The sequence below is a fragment of the Pygocentrus nattereri genome, chromosome 2 (genome assembly GCF_015220715.1).
Source record: "Pygocentrus nattereri isolate fPygNat1 chromosome 2, fPygNat1.pri, whole genome shotgun sequence".
Taxonomy (NCBI): Eukaryota; Metazoa; Chordata; class Actinopteri; order Characiformes; family Serrasalmidae; genus Pygocentrus; species Pygocentrus nattereri.
In genome coordinates, this window is record NC_051212.1 from 25,529,202 (window position 1) to 25,552,806 (window position 23,605).

The 23,605-nt window shown below is 39.7% G+C and overlaps 1 protein-coding gene across 5 annotated transcripts in view; it reads right to left on the bottom strand.

Annotated features, from left to right (window-relative positions):
• nhsl2 (NHS-like 2) overlaps nt 1-23,605 on the bottom strand; it is a 111,656-nt gene that overhangs the window by 32,511 nt on the left and 55,540 nt on the right. Inside the window, exon 1 of one of the 5 annotated variants that reach the window (XM_017699686.2) lies at nt 16,949-17,294. The exons of 3 other annotated variants lie outside the window; for them this stretch is intronic. In XM_017699686.2, the coding sequence (XP_017555175.1) occupies nt 16,949-17,030 (82 nt within the window). In that variant the 5' untranslated portion in view covers nt 17,031-17,294. Of the gene's footprint in view, nt 1-10,781; nt 11,025-16,948; nt 17,295-23,605 lie in introns of those variants that run through there. One more of the 5 variants, XM_017699687.2, reaches the window with a different exon arrangement.

Below are 23,605 nucleotides of genomic sequence, written 5' to 3' on the forward strand. Positions count from 1 at the left end.
CTGAGAGTACCTGCTACACATTAACTCACTGGCTTCCTCAGCAAATTAGCCTATTAGCAGTTCTATTTAATCTGACTGGTTTATTAAGCTAACTGTCAACAACCAAGTAAAGACAAGCTAACTGGTCACAGTTTTTTAAAATTATTGTTAGACATCATGTTTAAATGATTTTAAGCAAATGCAGTAACCAATTTAGGTTCGGTTTACCTTAGAGCCTGTTAATAGCTGTGACATTGAGCTGTGAGGCTGGCATTCTGTATAGTTTATTCCAAAATTGGCTCAGGAATGAAGAACAACACCACCCTCCAGGTGATCAGGATTGTGTCTTTGAATTAAATATCACTTTTTTTTTTACATTTCAAGTCTGTTGACTGCGTTGTTTTCACAGTAACTGGCTCAAGGGACATTTTGATGGAGGCATGTATAATGCAGGAAAGAGTTTAAGTAGCACAAGGTTTTTAATTACCAGAAGGTTTAATTACCTTTATGATATGCCAACACTGCTCACCAGCTGCTGGAAGCACAAACACTGGTCATAGAAACGTTTGATACATCTGCCTCTAAACTGCATAGCTGTGCACCCTAACTCAACCTACAGAAAACCAAACTCTTCATTTCATCCATCCATTTGGGTTGTAATGAGGAAGGACTGTACTTGTACAAGGAAAAAAAATATTATTAAAAATAATTTTTTCACAGAATGTTGTGGAAAAGGGGGAAAGTGGAATAAAATAACATTCAACTGCTCTGGAATAAACTTTTTCCTTTAAATTTAATTAACTGGTTACTAATGGTTCAATTTCAAAGAATCAGGACTAATGGATTTTTCAGTTCATCCTTCAAAGTTTCCTTTTGTCCTGTAGTCTGATTGAGCTCAAGCTCCCTTTAGCAGCCTCATTATGTGAAACAGACTAACTGACAGTGTATCATACTGATAATGTATGAATTTTCATCATATCACTATAATTTGTAGCTACTCACAAAAAATTCTGGTGCTGTTTTGCTTTAAATTAAATGGAGTCAAGGAGTCAACTCCATCGACTCTAGCAGAAACAGTCAAGATCCAGAGTCTAACTGTAAGCACTGTTCTCACTACAGATTTGTTGCGATACAGAAGAGCTAGACATATACAAGGAAAGAAAACCAAAAATAACAATAAAAAAAAAGAAAGAAACATTTAGAGACAACTGTGACTGGCTGAGAGAGGTGTCAATACATTTTTCAAATTTCAATATCTGCTACATAAGGCTATCACAGACAAACGCAGTTTCTGTTCCAACAGAACAGTAATATTTGCTACTAACAGATGGCATACCAAGTGTGTGTGAGGCAGTAATGTGTTTGCATGCTCCTCAGTGCTCCTAACTCCCAGCAGTGCTGACTAGAGTCACTCCTGCTTCCTCCAACACAACAACCCCTCCCGGGTCACTTCCCTCCATGTGTGTGCATGCGTATGTGAGTGTGGCATAACACTGAGTGACAGAAAAACACTGTGTGTGAAAGTGTGTCTGTGTGTCAGTATGTCTCTCACACCCACACACATGCACAAAACATAATGTGTATGCACAAAGGAAGTGTCTGGAGGCCACAGGGAGGAAGTTGAGGCGATGGCCTTTTAGGGGTTAAACAATACCCACCCTGCTCTACTCCTCACCATTACACATGTCCCCATCACCCATTTCTGTTGTCCCATCCACCCATCCTGCCCCCTGTGCAGATTACAGCCTTCAAAACATTAGCCTACTGGTGATTCAGTTCAATTGAGTTCAGCAAAATGATTCACTTGAACTATTTAAATGAGTCAAACATCTGACTCTTTGATTCACAATTCAAGTCAATAGCTAGCTGATTTGATATGTAAAGGCAGCAAGCTGTGGGACTTGCCTATTTAGAGAGTGATCTACTATTAACTATTAACGAAACTAAAAACAGTTTGTTGACGTCATGATCCTTTTGATCTGTGAAAGCATACAGTTGAGGGTGACTACAGCCACTTATCTCTGTCACTGATGGCCTGCCTTCCTTCTTATCTGATTGGTTACAGATTGGTCTCTCTTGTGATGTAGGCAACTTTAGTACTTTGAATTGAATAGGCCTGGAGTATGAAAAGCAGTCTGTAAAATATGAAAATAGTTGACTGTCAGCACAAATTGTGTACCCTTGCAATAATCTCTATACATAACAATATTCAATACAGCACGCATTACAGCATTACAACTGTAGACTAAAGTCACTATGTCTACTCAATAATGGAATCAGACTCAGAGTACACAAAGCACAAACTCCTAAGTGAATAAAGAAGCCGACTAAAAGAAAAGGTGCGTGGATTCAATTAGGTTGTTCTTAATGTTGTTACACAGTGGCGTTTATTGCACAATGTTTAATTTTGAAATATCATCAATGAAATTGTCTCAAAGGTCATCAAATGCATATACTATAACGCAATACTGTGCAGTGCTTATTTGAATGTATTAATTAACATAAGCATGACAAAAACAAGGAACGATGAAAGATGTTAGCAGTGCAATCCATAATCTCCACTATCCTCCACTGTCCTTATTATTGAATTACTGTCTACAAACTCTGGTATGTGTTTTTCACAGGTAATAAAGCATTTATAACCCTGATAGCGAAGGCTTTAATGCCCCTTTTTAAAGGCCTTGCAGAAATATTTAACCTGCTGTATTGACTTATATCTAATAAGGCAAAACAAGCAGATCTTTTTATAAAAACACTCATTAATGTGGCTAAAACCTACCACATTTCAACTGAGATGCTAAAATGAACCAGTCTTTTAATCCCAGCCTACACGATTAAGCAAGCAAATGGGCCCCACGTGCCTTGTGAACAGTGCTAGGTGTTAAAAGAGCCTTTTAAGAGCTTTTCCTCGCATTACAGCGGTGTTTAGCGATGAGTCAGGAGCGCTGGGAGACGTCTCGCTGTTGAAAGCTCGGTGACGCTGCTGCGGGATCAGAACACACAAAGGAGAAGTGGAGTAACATGTCTCTAACAGGTCCTCTTCTCTAGGGACACTTTCTCTAATGGGAGATGACAAAAGCAATGCTCTCTAAAACACCTGTCATGTACTTGAATTTACTTAAAGGCTAACACCTGAATGCAAATGTATGTGTGTCCAAAACAATTACACAGATAAAATCACTTGAAAAAATAACGCCATAAGCTACTGTCAGTAAAAAAGAATACAGGCCTCATATTATGGTCCAGAATAAACAGACTGTGTTTATTACACATCAATGAGCATAACTTTATAATCAGAAAGTTACTGTATTAAAGGTTCACTGCTCGGACACAGTGCGCAGAGATGGTCTCAGTCTCTACATTTTTTTCCATGCTAATTTTGGCTCCTTGCACTATCTGACGTGGTGGAGTGTCTTAGCAGGACTAGAAAAGGCCTAAATCTGACAAAATGCAACTTAAAGAACATTTGGCAGTACAAACGCCCGCACAGACATACACTTTTAACATTGGACACAAAGCCACAATCAGGCACAGACTTGCCAGACCGTGAGTTGGCGGAGAAATAGGAAGGGATGCTCAATCCTTCCAAGGAAAACAGTGACCTCATGCTAAAAATGAAGAGAACAATCGTCTGATTTCCCTTCTTATGCATGCTTGGTACTGGCTCATTTATTAGCACCCATATTAGGGCACATTGCTACTTCAATCTGTTACTTATTTCAATGGCAGCCGTCCTGAAAATATATTTGTGATCCAGGACTCTGAAGAAAGTCTGTAAACAGCAAAAACAGAAATCCTCACATGGCATTACCAAAAAACCTGTTACTATCTCATCTAGTATGACTTATGTTATGGTCAGTGTAGCCATTCCTGTAGTTTCTAAAGCATCTATTAAAAAGTTCCACTCTGGATCTTTTAGTTAAAAAGTCACAGCCAGGATATGTTGCATGTCCACATGTAAAACTCTATATGTAAAAGGTAGAGGTCTTCAACTGTGGGCCCTGAATCCAGTTTCCAGTGCTTGATTTTGTGATCACTTAAGGCACCCTTAAACAAAGTGGTTGTTCAAGAGTTCTTTAATAAAGGCAGTTGTGATGCATAGAACAGTAACACCTCAAAGAGCCATCTGAATGCATAAATAGTTCTTTGCTTGGTTAAATATTTCTTCCTTAGGATGGAGAATTCTTTATAAAACCTTTTAAAAACAGTAATATATAGCACCAACAAAGGTTTGTTAAATGTCATAGAACCTTGTTGGTACAATGTAGAAGCCTTCTTGCCACATAGTTACACTAATAATTAACTTCAGTTAACTTCTAATAATTCAGGTCTGGAAACTTGACTCAAGACCCAGAATTAAAAACCTCCACTATGGCATCAGTAAAGGTCATCAATAACACTGACAGAAACTGGAATATATACTGATAAATATGAAAGAAATGAAAAGCTTGTAAAAAAGACACTGTTGGACTTCCATAAATTGCTAACTTATAACTAGCCAGCTGGTGATTTAGGTAGCAGGTTTCTGCTCATGGTCAAACAGATTCAACTCTATTCCATCCAAGGAAAGCCCAGTTTTCCCAGATTAAGGCTTACTGTGAATCTCATGGAAATGATCACTGTGTCTAAAACCAGAAAGCACAAGATCTAAGCAAAAGAAAAACATAAATGTGAAATTCAGGGTGGTGCCAAGGTGATGGAAAAAAGTCAAATGGAAAAGATCATATTCGATACAAAAATCAGTCGGAGAAATAGGCCATGAGTCCACTTGGCAGTTCAGAGTGTTGTGACGGGCTCTACTTTCCTCCTCTCACTGCTGTTGAAACAAAGCTTCTAGAACAATCCCTCAGGAAGGCACCATCATGATGTCATCTTTTGCAGACTACCTGACAGGGTCTGGTTTGCTTTGGCTCTACTTCATATAGTACATAACCTGACTCGCTGGCTCACAGATTCCTTAAGGACTACATTATTCACAGGTTCTTTAAACTTTAAAAAGGTTCTTCACACTTGCACATCTCATATATGAAAATGGCATTTTGTAGAACCATCTACTGTAAGATTCTTTAGGGAACCATGCATGGTTCCTCTATGGCCCCACTCCAAAGAACTTCTGTTTGTGAGCCTTTTTTTTCCAAGAATGTGTGCTGCATCTGTAGACTGAGTTGTCACTTTATTAAACCCTTAAATGTCCAGGGCCCACCGTTGGGCCCAATGTTGTATTACACACTTCTATCATAAGTACTTCTAACATAAGTAGAAAGTGACAGAGGAATCAACCAATCACACCCAGATTTCCAATGGATGACATTGATTTTGTGAGAAAATATAAACTTCTGGAAGTCTCAGACACATGACTGACTGTGAATATGAGTGCGTTCCGAGAAGTGAGTCAGTCAGTTATTAGAAATGGAAAACAGCAGAAGCTGTATGTCTGACTATTTACAGAAGAAATCACCGTAAATGGTCATTGAGGACATGGTAGATTTAGTTAACCACTTAAAATCTCAGGCTTATTACATATTAAAGCTTATTATTCAGTAACTACAGGCACTTCAATGCAAACTGTTTGAGCTATTCTTTGGTCAGTGGCTAACCAGAAATGTTAGGCTTTCAGTCCAGCTCCTGAAGTCCTGATCAATGGGACAGCCTGATTGTACAAACCTAGATACCACAAACAATCTTGACTGGAGAATCTCACTCTTTTGTTTCCAACCAATACTTAACACAATATTATGAGTTTAAACACAACAAAGAAATCATTAGACCTTTTCTGAAAGCTTAGAAGGCTATGAGCGTTCCCCACTGGAGTAAATAAACCAAACAGATTATTAGGTGCATCTAATATTCATTTTTCCTGTATAAACTCTCTATAATCCATAATCCCTGCATAAACAAGCACAATGAGGTGTGTGTGTGTGTGTGTGTATGCTCTACAGGCATTACATGAAGCACATTGTGGATACTGGACAACCTGTGTCAACACACACTCAATGACTAATGCAGTATGAAATGCTCACCCAACCGAGAGAACCAAATTTAGATCTGCTAACACACTCACATGCAACAAGAAGATTATAGAGGAGAAAACTGTGAAAAACTGTTTAAACGGATGCTTTATCACCACAGGTGATAAAAAAGAGAGTTGACAGCTCATAACCAAAGAGCAACACTCAGAAATAAATCTTCAAAAATATCTTTGATACGCAAAATTTCAAACTGCAAGAAACTATGAGGTAAACTTTTAAAATGGCTTATGACCAAAGTTAAAAATACATCCACAATATTACTTTCTGATGTAAACACACACACACACACACACACTGCAAACACACAGAGTGGGAAGAGCGAGCAATTCCTTTAGATAACTTCCAGGGTTCATTGTTTTTACATCAACCCTCACAGGAAACAACACTTCATGCACTTCCTGTCATGCAGCGCACACCGTGTGATGATTGCATGGATGAATGAATGGAGCTGGAAGGGGTGGATATCAGGGGAACTGAGCGTTTTTAGCCCCTGTAGCCCAGAGGCAATCTCTTATTGGTGGGCAAACAGAACTAAAGACAAGTTCTTTAATCCATAGCTGAGTTCCAAAAGCTAGCCTAGGTCATTCAAGGCTTTTACAATCAGAGAGATTCTGCGAAACAGTCGGGAAACACAGCCTACTTTCTGACAGTTTTCAAGGACGTTATCCTTTACGGCCTTCTGTTAGCCATAATCCTTTGCACATGCACATGACCAGAACCAAAGAAATACCAAGAAATCACACCACCACATCTGCACAATTCACGTCCACATGTAAGTTGCTCATTTAAGCAGTGTTCTAAAAACTGATGCTGAAATTCATACAGTGTGATCTTACTAAAATGAGTAATGAAGATTATCAAAAATCAATCTGTGTTTGTTAGAAGGGCTAGCTATGCTGAGCCCAATGGACAAGCATTACTAACCGTATAAGTGCTATGTAAACTAAACTATGTTTAAAAAGATGTAAGAAGGGTATACAGTACAGACATACAATACAGTTTTTCTTTTGTTGTGTATCTGTTTAACACAGAGCAAATTCAAAGTCAAAGATTCAAAGCTAAGAGGCAATATAGGGTGTCAAATGTGAGTTGAACAGCTCTTGTAGGATAGCATTTAATTACAAACAGTGTTACTTCCCAGCTTTCTGGTATTCACATAAACATTCTCTCCATTAAGTTCTACATACTGACTGACAATGTTCCGATAACGTGTTTTTTACACAATGTGAAATTGTTAGCTACTGTTAGCTAATGGTTTTGTTATAACAGCAACGATACAGGACGTTGGATGATCTGAGACCAGTTTTGATGTTCCTTTCATGTGATTAAGCTTAGTATTTAGTTTGGATAAGTTGTCCTGGATAAGCCCAGGGTACTTCTGTGAAGGGCTGTTCAGACTCCAGTAGGAAGACCTGGTACAGGACAGGGGTGTCCAAACTTTCTTGTTGTAGGGTACCAAACGGTATGCCTGTGGTGGGCCAAGGGCCAAAAAGACAAGACAGCAAATAAAGAAGCTAAGGGTGAGTGCCGTATTGATCACAAAGGCTAGCCAGCAACTCTTTTTTGCAAGTTGCTGCTATATGAGGAGAAATTTAGAGCATATTTGTGATCATAATTTCTGCAAATGTGTTCTTTAAATACTATGAGTACTATGAGTCAGTTCCATTGTGGTACACTGCCTTGCCTTTACATGCAGTGCAGTGATGTTCTTCAGACAATTGATGTCTAAGGCTATTGCAAAATAGTAAACGATCATTAGAAATATATTAATTATTTTGACACATATAGTATAGTAGTATGTGGTTTTGGATGTAGCTTGTATCTCCTTTTATTTGTGCACTACTTTTAGGGCCCAAACTGAAGGCCTAGCTCTAAGTCACAGTTTGCCACCAGTTTCCAGTAAGATACTATGGGCTATGGGATGATAGGACAGCTAATGGAAAACAGAGATGGAAAAGAAGGGCAGGGAGATTATGGAAAGAAATGCTCTAATCAAAAATCTAATCAAGCTGGCAAGGATGAAAAATACTTAGGTGTTGTGTCTGTGTGTGTGTGTGTGTGTTTACAGTTTTTATATATCTGTGGGCAGTTAGCTCACTTGGTAAACATCTGTCAATGATTGGATCAATAAATGACTGATAAAGATCCTGGTTGGCAGCAGCCACAAAACCTCATGACTGTTCCATTCACAACCACAAACATACACATACGCATACACACTCGTATTTATTTATCCTTTCACTCGTCCTTAGCAGTACTCATTTTGGAACATGCAGCACCAAGAAACTTATCACTGCCATCACACATACACACAGGCTTTAACCCTCAGTAGGACACTGCAGCTCTCTCCTCTCTGTCATAAAGCCTGTCGTGCTGCCAGCGAAGCAGTCAGAACTCCACAGCTTCATTTAGAAACTCGTTTGCATAAAAATTCTATGAGGCTTAATTTTCTCTCCCATTCATTTTACACACATAATTATCCAGCGAGCTCTGGAAAATGTGTGCGTGTGGTGCATGTGTGCGGGAGTGTGAGGTGCAAGGGTGATTTGTGTGAGAAACTGAGAGCATATATATTCGTGTGTGAGAGAGAGAAAGCAAGAGACAGAGCACAAGAAAGAAAAAGAATGGATAGAAACAAAGAAAGTGTGTAAGAGAGTAAGATAGTAGGAGAGCAGGGGTGAGTGTTATGATGATGTCATTGTTACTTGTGATGGGTGATATGACAATAGGTCATTATTACTAGAGGAGGGTGATATGAAGATGCGTCATTGTTACCAGAGGTGGGTGATATGATACGTCATTGTTACTAAGGGTGGGTGATATGTCATTGTTACTAGAGGTGGGTGATATAAGAGTATGCCATTGTTACTGGGTGGGTGATATGAAAATATGTCATTGTTACTATGGATGGGAGATATGATATGCTATTGCTACTAGAGGCGGGTGACATCAAAATGTCATTGTCAATATGGATGGCCAGTATGAAGATATGTCATTGTGTTTAGGTTTGGGTGATATGAGGATATGTCATTACTACTAGACATTTTCATGATACACAATATATAATTAAATATTTAGCTTTTCTGAGGTTACAACCAGTTGTGCCAGCTTCAAACAAAAAAAAAACTGAAAAAGTGTACAATGGTTTTCATACAGTGATTCCAATTAAACAGGACCAATTATGTTCTCTTTTTAATGAAATATGCAACAGATCAGAAATGAATATTGTGACACGATGTGACATAATTTGTCACGATAGTGAGAATAATCATACTGCCATAGGGAGGGACAATGAGTGCTTTCTGTTTTCTGTGAGAAACTAAGTGTGCATGTGTGTGTGTGTGTGTGTGTTTGAGATAAGTGTAGGAGAGTGCAGTCTCTGTGGATTGTCATCATTATTATTTTGTGTTCATGGATGGCGCCACTGTGCTGGAATTCCGTGGTGAAACGAGAACCAAACGCAGAGTGAAAACCAGAGTGGGAAACAGGCACCAGCCCAACACTAAATGTGTGCGTGTCAGTGTGGCAAGACTCTACATAACCTCAGGTCACTTTCACGCAGTTGTGTTAGTATTCCATGACTTCAGGTGAAGCCTGCCCTGTAACTTTAACTCTCTCTCTCTCTCTCTCTCTCTCTCTCTCTCTCTCTCTCTCTCTCTCTCACACACACACACACACACACACACACACACACACACACACACACACAGCGTCACAAAATACACCCTCTGTATTCAGAGACAGCAACCATATAATGTATCAACCAAAAATGAGATGCTTTAGACAAGTCAGCATTATGATGCTCAACATTTGCCCACATTACCCACAGTTTTAATGTTTGCTGGAGTAAGCATTCATACAAAGACTTCACAAATCAAATAACTCAATCTAAATATGGAAAAACACCACCTCAAACTGAGCATTGGGTTTAATAGGGAAAGTTGGTGCAGAATGATCTTAAACCACATGCTAGCAAACATGGTACGACTTAACTTTTACTGGAAAGTCACATTTGCATCTATTTAATCCCATCAAGCTCATGAATGAGTCCAGACTTCCTTACCTCAGTCTTATAACTATGTACCTTACCTTAGTTTCATATAATTTACTGAATAAAAAGTTTTAAGAGGATGAACTGAATAATAAGCCTAGTGTTTAGGGAAGGCCCTACTGACCAGTGCACATTCTCAAACATTCAGTACAGCTGACTGATCCTGGCTATACCAGTACCAGTGTCAACAGTACTGATTATTAGTGTCAGCATGTCAAATGATAATGAGTGTATAACACAGACAATGGATAAAAGCCATGACAACATTCTATCCCTTTAAATAGCAGTGTATATCGTAATGTCGTCGTAAGGTTTACTCTGGTGTCATTTTAAGAGACAGAAAAACAACGAGTTATGTCAACTTTGTAGGACATAGTTTTAGTGCAAAATATTAGTACTTAGAAAGCATATGATATCATCCAATACTGCAATATAGTTGGGAAAATATCAATATACTGAATTTGGTAAATACTGCCCAGCATTAAGTGGAAGAAAAGGATGCCAAACAACCTCCAGAATACAAGAAACCCTACAGTCAACAAAGTGATCAGCTCTATACCTCAGCCTGAACTTGTCTGTCATCATCTTTGTACTATTAATAGTGGCTCAGCAGACTTGAGAATTGCTCAGAAGAACCATCTGAATTAGTGCAAGCAGAAGAATACGTGTGAGGAGCGAAGGCAGAATGTATTTCCTGAAGTGTATGGAAGATCTAATCCTACCTGCTCTGCTCCTGAAGACATCTAGTTTCTCCATGGCAGTATCCACAAGGAGGGAGAGAGAGAGAGAGAGAGAGAGAGAGAGAGAGAGAGAGAGAGAGAGAGAGAGAGAGACAAACTGGAGACTACTTTAGCAACATAAAACTGCTACTGCTTGTTGAGAACAAAAAACTGAAGCAGTCAAGGAGGGTAAGGAGAGAGGGAGAGGGAGAGAGGGAGAAGGACGGAGACATTAGAGGCAGACAGACCAAGAGTCTGCAGAACACGCTATCTGGACAAAAAGGAAACTATGAGGTAGAGAGGGAGGGAAAAAGTGGGAGAGAGAGAGAGAGGGAGGAGGGGGTCTAGATTTGCTTCCTTCGCTGTGTGAGAGTGAAAGGCAGGATATGTGAGCTGTGTGTGTTTTGACCAGCCTCCCCCTCTACTCCGGTTCCATTGTCAGCACAGTATTGCTCTTTCCTTCACAAACTCACTAGTGCCTTCCTACCCGACTGGAGGTAACACCTAGCCAGTCAATGCTGTGAGTCGGTCAGAAACCTTCACAGTTCCTAACAATTGTCCAAAGAGCTATCAGAATTCAAGCAAAGCAAGACCAGTAAGCTGGCTAATTTTAGTTCAGAGTCATCTCATACAAATCTATTATTTCACCCATTCTTAGCTCTAATTAGAGATGGGGAAAATGGCAAAACTATAACATCAGGATAATATTTAGTTTTTCTGAGGCTTCTTCAGTTGGAACAGACAATAATTTTTCCCACAGTGCTCTGCATTCTATCCAATTTAACAGGCTTAATTATGCTGTATTTATAATGAAACATGCAGTTGGTCAGTGTTCCTTAAAACGATGATATCTAAAACATGCTTTTAAAAATCATTGTGGCGTGAATTATCATGATAATCATAATAAAATGGAAGTAGCTACTTAGACTGCGTATTATGTCTTAATCAAATAGTATGTCTTTGAAATATTAATACAGCAATATGCTTTTGGCAAATTAGCCAAAATTTTTTACTATGTTCTATGAGGATCCTGACCCATCACAGATCTGGAAGAGTGTTTCTGTGGGCGTTTTGAAGGTGTAATGTAATCCTATCCAGATGTAAACTTAAAAAGCTTTAAAACAGCATGAATATAGTCACTTTATCAGCCACTACCTTTAATAAGCCAGCAGCCAAAATGCCAGCGTGACTCAGCAAGTTTGGCAGATGCCACTGTAGACCGAAATGCTAAACTGTTGGCCATAAATATAACCAGTAAAAGAGGATAAAGCTCAGTCCATCACTGCACACGACGATGGCAACACAGAAACACAAACACATTCACACATGTTCACAGCTGTGCAACTAAGAACCTGTTTAAGACACAGACCAAGGCTCCACAGGGCAGATAAAGACAAACAATATCTAGTATTTAGTGCAAAACAAGACTAACTACCTGAACCGAGCACACATAGTTATACAAAGATTTCTATATATATTTTTGGTATTTTACCCAATAAATATGTAGTGCTGCATAATATGGGCATAGAGTTCAGTGAAGCCATTTGTGACAGTAACCATTATTGCCTCATACATTTTACACACAGTTCTGAGAGTGAGAATAAACAGTAGTTATGTTTTTGAGCTGTGCATTTGTGTTTGCTTTGTGATCAGCTCTGTAACAGAGTGGTTAAGTCACTTTCTCTCTAAGATGTGATTTGATATGAAATGGTTCATTTGAAGAAAAACTTACCAGCTCAGATTTCTTTACAGTGATGGTGATAGGAACCAGGGATCACCATGTCTATAATGCGATTGTAACCATTTCATTTACTACCCAAAACACCAATGAGCCTACACTTGCCGTCTAAGCTTTTATACGTAATGTTGGCGGATTTAAAAAAAAAAAAATCCCATCTCAAAACTATCATGAAACAGCATCTCAGGCATCAGGCAGTGTATTTGTATACTTTTCACGTAACCTTCTGTGAGGCTTTTAAACTTTTCAAACATCAGGTTCCTACCACTGTGAATAATTCTGACTCAGCAAGTTGGTCTAGAACAGAGCATTTTGCATCAAACCACTCAGAATGACTTTGTTTTGCTTATCTTTACCAGACACTTTTAAAAACCAGTGGAATTCCCCTTTAACAATATGTTAATCATGTATACTTACAATGTGATAATGATAAAAATATAATTAATCATGCAGCCCTATCCCAAACCACCCAAGTTAAAATCAATGCCTTTGCTTTCCACATTTATCTTTTGTGAACACGTAATTCCATGATGTGCAGTGAATTCAAAACATAAGCAGTCAGCACATTTAGCAAACAGTATGATTTTGCCAATGATATATGCAGTTTGTGTATTTAGGTTTATAAAACAGAGTTAGTTTCAGTAACGGAAATGTGGGCTAGGCATGCAGATTTGGTAAGTTCTTGTATTAGCTGACCGTCATTCAGTGGCAATTTATCTTTAACAGGTAAGCCAGCCTCAAATCAAGAACCTGACCCATCAAAATATCAATCATATCATTCTGAAATCTGATTGGCTGTGCCATGTTTGAAGCCATTTGTAAAATACACATATCAACTGAATTCTTTGGAGCCTCTAAGGTGACATGGTGATTACTGTTTAATACGGTGTCGCCACAACTTAATATATTGAGGCCATGAGCTAATATATCAAGGCCACAAGTTAAGTTTCTTGTGGCCAAGTGGCCTCAATATATAATTTGTGGCCACCATAAAACCAAAATAATCACCATGTCACTTTATGGGCTCCAAAGAATCATCCACAAATATACCAAAATATTAATGGCCTCACTCTTTCTTGGTAGGTAAGATGCCCCCAGCAACCAACCCCCACCCCCCAACTTCCCCATCACTTAGCGTGGCGCTAGCCAGCGCACTTGTCTCTTAGCTGAACTGGTGGTTGGTGCTTTCCTCTGAGCGACTTCAGCTGTCCAATAATGTTGGACAGCTGAAGGCAGTTCGAAAAGATGTGGCGTCTTGGTTCACAGGACTTGGAAAAAGCTTGTGCTAGCTTTTGCCCTTCATGCACTGGTAGTATCGTGTAATGGAGGGAGTCCTATCTAGTGGGTGGAACTGGATACATCTAAATTGGGAAGAAAATTAGGGAAAAAAGTGTTTTTTATAAGTTTTTTCAATTTCAATTTATAAGCCATCAAATATAATACTAATAGTTAAGGCCAAGCATAAACATGTATACTCAGTAAAACAGCCTGAAACCTTATTAAACATATGTAAAAACCTGATTTTGTTTCTTAACTGAGGCGCTGACAACTATAATATGATAAAGTTGATAAAATGACTGAACACAATAAATATACAATGAAGGGCTACACAAATAAAAAAATGCATCTTTATCATGCATTACAGGCCCTAGTTAAAATGAAGATAAATGCCATGACTGGGAATAGCTTTGGCTTAGTAGCTCTTTAAAAGCGTCGTCATCCACCACATCCAGCTCTTTAATTTTGTTCTGAACTGCTTCGTTTTTTAAAAGGCCTACGTAGCAGAGCCACCAGCTTAAAGCACCCTCATACATACAATTAAAATTGGTCCTCAACTTGAATGAAAACCCACCTAGTCAAATAGGGTGTTCACTGGAAATAAAATAAAATAAAAAATAAAAAAAAAGATATAGACTAATAATTTATTCTTTAATCAATAGTTTTGATCCAATATTTTTTGTTGTAGTTAGTGGTCAGTTGATTAACTATTAATATCCCAGGTGGATGTAATGTGACAGTGCTGTAGGCATACATAGATGAACATGAACATCACAAACACATTTTAGAAGAACTGCTCAGTCACAAACACTAATGCTGCTAACAGTGAAAGTGCGTGGCCACCAAATAGCAAGAATCAAACACCATGCTAGTTGGTAACTACTAGCTTTTATTAATTTGTTAGCCGTGTTAGCATGCTTGGCCAATCTATTCCTTTAAGGTGGTATTTTCACATATTTTAGTGACTGTCCCGCATCTTTTGACATTTGACCATCTATGAGCTAAAAAGACAATGATAACAGCAGTGGGGTCAAGAGAGGAGCACTGGCCCAGTGTACACACAGCGACAAGCATGAACAGGCTTTCGATTGACCGGCATTACCACCTGTCCGTTGCCATGACAACAGCTACCCAGTCTCACACACAGCAACACAGAGCTCTCTCTCTCTCTGCAGAGGTAGCGCTCGTCTCTGGCACAATGACGTCATGTGTGAGAGAAAAATATGAATGGAAAGGCGATGTGTGCATGAAGAGGAAAGCATGTGTGTGCAGAGCAGTCCCTCAAACAAATCACACACGCTCTACACACATTCAGACCTACTCTAACAATTTCTTTGTGACTTTTTGTGTTGGTAACTATGGTAGTGGCCATTAAAGGGCCCATATCCTAATTTTCTTGCATTTTTATTCTACTCCCCTTTAGCTCCATTAATGAAATTGTATGTTTTTGTGTATCAAGTTTGTGTGATTTTATGTATCCAAAACAGACTTAATTGTTTTTTTGCATGAGCATTTTCCAATCTCTCTTTATCCCTTAGAAATATACAGGCTGTTTTTGTTACTGTGCCTTTGATATATATATATGCCTTATATATATATCTGTTCTGATTAAATGGTTCTACTGTATCACTTTCAAAAAGCAGTCCAGGCTGTGAAACTCTTCTTATAACTTCAGCTTGAACTGGGCAGGATTACACCGCTGTAGGCTGAGTATGTGGATATATGTAAATGTGTTGCTTTTTGTGACATCACAAAAACACTGTTCCTGTTCTCCATACACATACTGTAAAGACTAAGAAATTAACTTTACATTCTAAAACTCAATGTTAACATTCTACATCATACTCCTTTATTTAAAACAAGTGAGGGAAATCAGTTTTCTATTATACAGGCCCTTTAAAAAAACAGACCACAGGTGTTATGGCATGGACCATCACAAATGTATAACAAAAAGTATGATGTGCCTGAGCTCTACACTCTAGCAGTAAGCACACAGCACAACTGGACACAAAACAAGAGTGGACTATAGGGTCCCTGTGGTCTAACATAGGCTGCATTGAGACACTGAAGGTGCAGAAACATAGTAATGTCTGACAGAGACAAAAGCTATTCCTAAGGGATGCACACACAGCACATACAGACACAGAGCTACCTATTCATGTGAATAGAGGTGACCCGCTGTGCCAGTGTGGACATCTGGCCGAATGGTCTGCTTAATGGTTTTATCAAAACATGCATGCATACATATGTGTGCACAGTGTGTGAATAATGTTCTCCCAATATGTGTGCTTTCATTCCATGTAAATATTTATGTATATATCAACTTCTCTTGTCCTCTACTCCCTGTTTCCTCCTTTCCCTCTCTCTCATGCCTTTTAGGGAGTGGAGGGGTTGTAACATTAAAGGAATACTACACAATAGTTCAAGCTAATCTCTATCTGCTGTATCTGTAGCGTACATTAATTATCACGGACAGTCATTTCTGTGCATGTCCTCTAAATTTCTTTTCTAGACATCAACGCTTATAAGTCGTTGCTAAAACAGCTGCCCATTGGATTCTATTAATAGTGCATTTTAGCTGACATGTTTTCTGCGATTTGCTAAGTACAGTGAATTGTGTCAAAATGATCATCTGCGGTAACTGACTACATGCTTCAGAAGCAGAGGATATAGATTAGGTTGAAAAATGGAGTTCTCCTTTAATTCTAACACTCTGTAGTAATTCTGGTCATTGAGGCAAAGCACAGCTGAACAAGCTCAGCACTATGCAACCACACACAACCTGGCACTGACACCAACCTCTGATATCATCTCTCATGCATACACACACACGCACGTGCACACAGCTCGCACACACAGTGACACACACAGACACTCTCTCTTCTCTGTCTCACACAGACATATAGCCTGCAGCTATTGCCACTAATGATAAAGCAAGTAGAAATGCTAATGAGCGTGAAATGAAATGAAGCAGATGAATGGTGCTATAATGTGCCATGCCCAGGCTATGTGAGCATCAATGTTAAAGAACAAGATGACTATGAGTCAACATGTTTATGTAGGCGCACAGAAATATCTCACTGGCTGAATGAATGTGAACATAAATTCATCATAGGCTCTGTCAGTGCAAGACAGGTGCATGTGTGCGCTGTACCTGTTGCCCCCTTGGTTTTGTGCCTCCCTTTGGCCCGGCGTTGGGAATTGCCCATAGCTCCGTGTTTCCTGTCCCAAAACATCACCTCATCCCAAGCTTGCAGCCAAGCGAACTGACAATGAGTGACAGCCGACGTGTGAGTGAATGCGTGAGAGAGTGTCGCTCCGTGTGTGCACGCTTGGAGTGGAGAAGCCGGGGAGTGTGTTTGTTTGCGCGGATGTGAGTGCAGGCGTGCAAGTCTGCGTGTATGAGAAAGAGAGGGAGAGAGAGGGAGCAAGAGAGCATGCGTTTACTTCTTCTCTTTTAGGCTACAGCCAGTGAGAGACGGAGCTGTATGTTCATTTCATTAAGAGCCAGGGAGGGTTCAGTGTATGGAACAGATCTGTAAGAGACAGAGAGAGAGAGAGAGAGAGAGAGAGAGAGAGAGAGAGAGAGAGAGAGAGAGAGAGAGAGAGAGAGAGAGAGATGGGGAAGGAGGAGAGGTGAGCAGAATACAGAGAAGGGTAGAGACATGGAGAGAGAAGGAGAGAGAAAAAGAGGAGGGGGCTAGTTTATCACTATTGAGTGCTTCTCTAGGAGAGGAGGAGCTGCTGCAGCTGGAGAAAGATACACAGAGAGAAGGAGAGAAGAGAAGGAAGGGAGAGAGAGAGAGAGAGAGAGAGAGAGAGAAGGGGGATTGGTACGTCAGAAGGAAAGATACAATGGGTAGAGGAGATGTGGCAAAGAGACAGAAAGAGAGAAATGAGAGATGAGAAAGAGAATGGGGAAGGAGAGCGGAAAACAGATAGTGAGGGAAAGGAGAGATGAAAGGAGAGGAAGGGAGACTGAGTGGAGAGGGAGAGAGACAGATGGAGAAAGAAGGAGAGACAGAGAATGCAAAATAAAGGCAAAGAAACAAGAGAGCTGGAGCGGAACACGGCCGTTAGAGAAGGAAGCTGGCGGAAACAGAGGGAAAGAGGAAGAGAGCAAGAGAAACAGAAGAGAGAGAAATGGTGAAGGAAAGAGAAAGATAAACAGAAGAACAGCGGGAGGAGGAGATATAAACGAGAGAGACAAGGAGAAAGAGAGAGACACAGAAGGAAAGAGAGAGAGGAGAGAGAGAGAAGCAAGAAAAGAGAAGGAGAGAGAGATAGTGGCTAAAGGTGAAGAAAGGACAGGGAAAAGGTAAAGAAGAGAGAGAGATGGAGAAGGGAGGGGCTCACAGAGACGATGGCAGTGACGGTGTTCTGCTATCACTCACTGCGTGTGCACATGCACACACACACACACACACACACATGCACGCAGGCACACACACACACACACACACACACACACACACACACACACAGAAACACACAGCAGAGAACAGAGGGAAGGAAGGTCTGATAAATAATGAGGGATTATAAAAGAGTGTGAAAGCCTGTTATGAGGCTGGGCTAATGGTTAGAGAGGCTGTCCAGACTCTCCCACCACACACACACACACACACACGCACACACACACACACTGCGGTGGAGAGGGCAGGTCCCTCCCTTTACTGCAGACTGAAGCTTAGCATTCTGAACCACAACAACTCTGCATTATCAATTCATCACACACACACACACACACACACACACACACACACACACACACACACACACACACACACACACACACACACACACACACATCTGTCTGGTAAACATCACGTGCCCCCACTCGGGCAAGGTTACACACACATCCTCTTACACACAGCCATAAACTACATATACACACACAGACACATAACACATACAAAAGTGATACTGACATGTACCTTCAAAGCAGCATGTTTGTGAAACAAGCTGTGAAAAAAGCTTTCAGACATGCTGACACTGTCAGGGTGATTTCAGAGCTAAATTACATGCAGATTTAAGAAAATTAAGTCTCTTCAATGATTTATTACTCATATGCACATTTCTCACACAGTCATGCATCTTGCAGCACACTTTACTGACCACAGCCTGCATATAAATGTCCATCAGATCCCCCCAACACACACACATACACTCATGTTTTCTGTTACATGCACAAACACACACATCGGGTGAGTAAAATGAATATATATTGTTATATTTTCACAACATGCCAGCTTTTCTGAGGATATTGCGGATATCTTTAGTACCTAACTAGAACACTGGCCAACTGTGTATTTCATTACAAAAATTTGATCCTGTTTAACTAGATTGAGTGCAGTGATATATAGTCACTGTCAGAACTAAAGCTCACATCTCAAAACAGTAAATTTACAGCAGAAGGAAAAACTTGAATGTTAATGTCATTTTATCACAAGTAATGGAATACACATGCAATCATGCAATACAAAGACAGACAGCAACACTGATACATAATTTTCAAATTGTGTGAAATGAAAAATAACAAAACTATTAAAAATGCCATAATACATGTACCATGAGCTGACAGATGAGCCTTGCGCATGCACATGTCAGAGTTTCCTGGATGCAGTGTAACAGTGTAAGGAATGGGCACAGGACACACAGCGACACTACACACAGATCAGGGGCAGCGAAATAACTCACAGACATACATTTCAGACATTTCAGCTACATGTACACACACAAATGCACTGAGAGGGAAGACATACATTCACTGCTTGGCTAGAAGTATGTGGACACCCCTTCTATTTATTGAGGTCAGGTGTTTCAGCCACACCCATCTCTAACATATATATAAAATTTTGCACATAGCCAAGCAAGCTCTGTTGACAAACATGGGAAATGGAAAGGGATGTGCTAAAAGCTTCCATCTTTCCACAAGTCATTTCGTGAAATTTCTGTCCTGCTTTATCTGCCACGGTCAACTGATGTGTAATACCAATGTGTATTATTTTGAAATGGAAGCATCTATGATTAACAACAGCCATAAAGTGGTAGACCACACAAACTCACAGAACAGAGCTACCAAGTGTATGCAAAAATCACTTATCCTCTATTGCACAAACTGCCTCTGCAAGCAACATCAGCACAAGAATTGAATGGGTTTCCATAGACAAGCAGCAGCACATGACTTGAGTGGTATAAAGCACGCTACCACTGGATTCTGGAGCAGTGGAAACATTCTCTGAAATGATGAATCACACTTCACTATCTGCATAGTACATAGTGCCAACATTAAAGTTTGGCGGATGAGAGATAATAGGCTGGGACTGTTTCTCAGGGTTTGGGCTTGGCCCCTCTGCTTCCAGTGAAGCGTAGCATTAATGTTACAGCATACCAAGACATTTTTATAATGTTACAGCATACCAAGACAAAATTTAGACCTACAACTTTGTGGCAACAGTTTAGGGAAGCTGGTACCTGTTTCAGCACTACTGTGTCCTTGCGCACAAAGCAAGGCCTATAAAGACGGGGTTTGATGAGTTTGGTGTGGAGGAACACCAGTGGCCTGCACGAAGCCCTGACCTCAACCCCACTGCATACCTTTGTGATGAAGGAGAACAACGATTCCGAGCCAGGCCTTCTCGTCTAACATCAGTGCCTGATCTCACAAAATCTTTTTTGACACAATGGGAACAAACTCCCACAGACACTCTTAAATCTTATGGAAATCTTTCTCAGAAGAGTGGAGACTGTTATAGCTGTGAATGGGGGCCAACTCCATATTAATGCCTATGGTTTTGCAATGGGATATCCAACAATAATGTGATTGTCAGGTATCCACATTCTTTTGGCCATATAGTGTGTATATATTTGGTTATTAATCTTGAAACGTATTATGCAGTAACAATCATACTTTAGTTGCTTAGTTATGTCACTTTTAAACAATGAAAGATGGAATAAAGTCTGGATCAATTTGTTGGTCCTGATACTGCAGGATAGCCCTGTTTTTCACCCTGTTTTTTTAATGGCAACAGAACGCTCCAATCTTTCAGTCATGTGATCAGCTTCTCTCAGTGTTGCCAGCAGAGTGTTGTCAGTATGATGGCAAGGCTGGGAGACACATGAATAATTGCTGGCAAAGCCAATCTTCAGCTGCTATCTGGACACAGACGGGGCCTTATGGAGGAACAGCAAGGCAATGAGGAAAAACAGGACAAATGGTCACGACAGTGCTTGTGTGTGTGTGTGTGTGTGTGTGTGTATCATTCTTGTAACACACACATAGAAGTGTGATCAGTATGAGCCTCTTTTGAGCTCCAGCAGTAACAGCTGTCTGTCGTTGGGGTGCAGTACAGTCTACAAGGGAGCTATCTTTCACTTTCTCCTTCTCTCTCTCCTTCTCTCTCTCACACACACACACTCAGTAACACGTGGTGTGTAGCAGCTGGCCTCACAGCTGCAGTGATCCTATTGTTTCCAATCAAGAGATATAGAGTGTGGGAGAGAAGCGAAAGATCCAAGAGACCTTCTCTTTTCTCCTCTTTTTCCCACTAGATCAGAATACACTGGTGGAAAAAACATTGGAACAACCAAGAGCAAAACTACTGCAACTACTTAAAACTAATCCAAACTAGCTTGATTACAATTAATTGATTCAACTCAATTACTCAATCAATTACAATAATCCCATCTTGTTAAATCTAGTCCAAATCTAGTTCCAGGGTTTTTGTGTGTATTTATTTCATTTGACAAATATCAAATGTGTCATACGTTTTGCACAAGCCAGAAGTTTTTTGTTTCTTCTAATGTATTCAATTTCTATTAAATTCATCAAATAAACAGTAATTGTGCACCATAATGCGTAGAATGTGTCCTCTGTGTAGGTTGTGTTAACTTATTTTCACTTACAAAATTGACAAAACATGTAATTTGTCCAGGGGAACTAAAGTTTTGCATACAACAGTAGGTTTTCTCTGAGTGGTCAGAAATTCGCCTGGGATATGAGTGCTCTGTTACTTTCAAGTTTATGTCCATTAGTGCCAAAAAAGAGCCTTTAAATTTTTCACCAGCCTGTCACTGTATAAAATCCAGATTGCTCCTTCACATAATAGTCTTCATGTATTATCCTACCCTTTATGTTGAATATAGAGATGAATATAGAGATATTTAAGGCCTATAAGTATCACAATCGAAGCAATAAAAATAAACCTCACTTGATCTCTGCTTCCTTATGGTCAACTGGTTTGCCAAGTTGAATTTAACCCTGGCCAATACTGATGCCTGGCCAAAAACATGTTCTGCGGTGCCAAAATCAAATGCACTGCTTCACTATTATTTTATGGCTCATCAGCCATTATTTAGCAGCAGCTCATATAGCAATAATGTCTGCCAAGAGTAAAAAACAGCTTTAATATAGCCCTTTTATTTGCATATAATAAAAGTGCATTAGTACTTTTAAAATGTTTTAACAAGACATTGGACCTGTTTTTCCCAGAATGCATCATTCTTTACAGCAATCTGCTGTAATTAAAGAATACAGTACATCTCTGCTGTTTCTGCTGTAAATTTACATGAGCTCTTTACTGCATAGCACAGCTTCAAACATATAATAAACTTTCTCTTTGTACAACTCCAGATACTTCTATCTCTACACCAAACCTCTGTGGAACTGACATAACACCTTCAGCAAGCCTATTCATTTAGCACTTTCCACAGCCTGAATTAAGGTGCAAAAAGCTGAGCTGAATGCTGGCGCTGTGACTGCATTACCTGAGCAGATCTGCTTCTCTGCACATTGCCGTGCTGAAACAGCAGCCAAACCACAGCAGATCAATCAAGATTACTGTCAGAACCTCTAACCCACTCACTCAAATGGGTTTCTTTATAGCCTGGCCCGTCACACACAGACGTCCTTACAGCATACGTCACACTGCCATTAAAAGGTGTGTGTGTTTTTCTAAGCACTTGGACAGCAATGACAACATCTTCTTAGTTCGATGTGAGATACAGTGAAAGGGTGAGATGGAAAGGAAGAGAGATGTGGATAGATATTAATGCTGCACCATACATTGTTAGTTAATCATACGTACAATATACGTATTATGCAGTACAATAAGGCTGCAATGGCCAATTATCAGTTACTAAATGTTTTTATCATGTGTTGTGAGCAGCCTGGCTCATCACAGATGCTCCTGTGAGAGTCTTAATCAATCAATGCTTTCAGCTGATCCAACAAATAGAAAGCGTTTTGATCAAAAACAATGCAGGCTGATCTTTAACTACATATTTAACTATTTCACCCGTGTGTTTTCAGCAGAGTATAATTTGGATGGCAATTGCAGTGTAGCGTTTTGTCCATAATGTGCACTCCTGATGCAAATCAGTCAAGCCTGTCCAAAATTTGGAAAAAATAAACTGTAAGGACGAAGATTCAGTTTTATTTTGTTGGATGCAGACAGGTACATACTACACAAGGCTCATGTCTTCAAATGTCTTTGTATCACCTTTTTACCTCATATAACTACCTGCTACTTAGAGACTTTTACAGTTCCTGATTAAATGTGTCATGTTGGTATTTACTTAAACTTAGGAGACTGTAAAAGATAAAGTTATCCAGAAAAGTATAAATAAAAAATATGATCATAAATAAAAGAAACATGTTTTCAGTACCTTACTGTATTTCCTCTTCAGATATACAATCTGTCCAAAATGCTGCTTCATTGCCATCCAGCAACAACCTGATTAGTCCATGTCTTCAGCTCATCATGAAGTGAACTGTGCAGCAGACAGTGACATAGTGTGTGGTTTGTGTGGG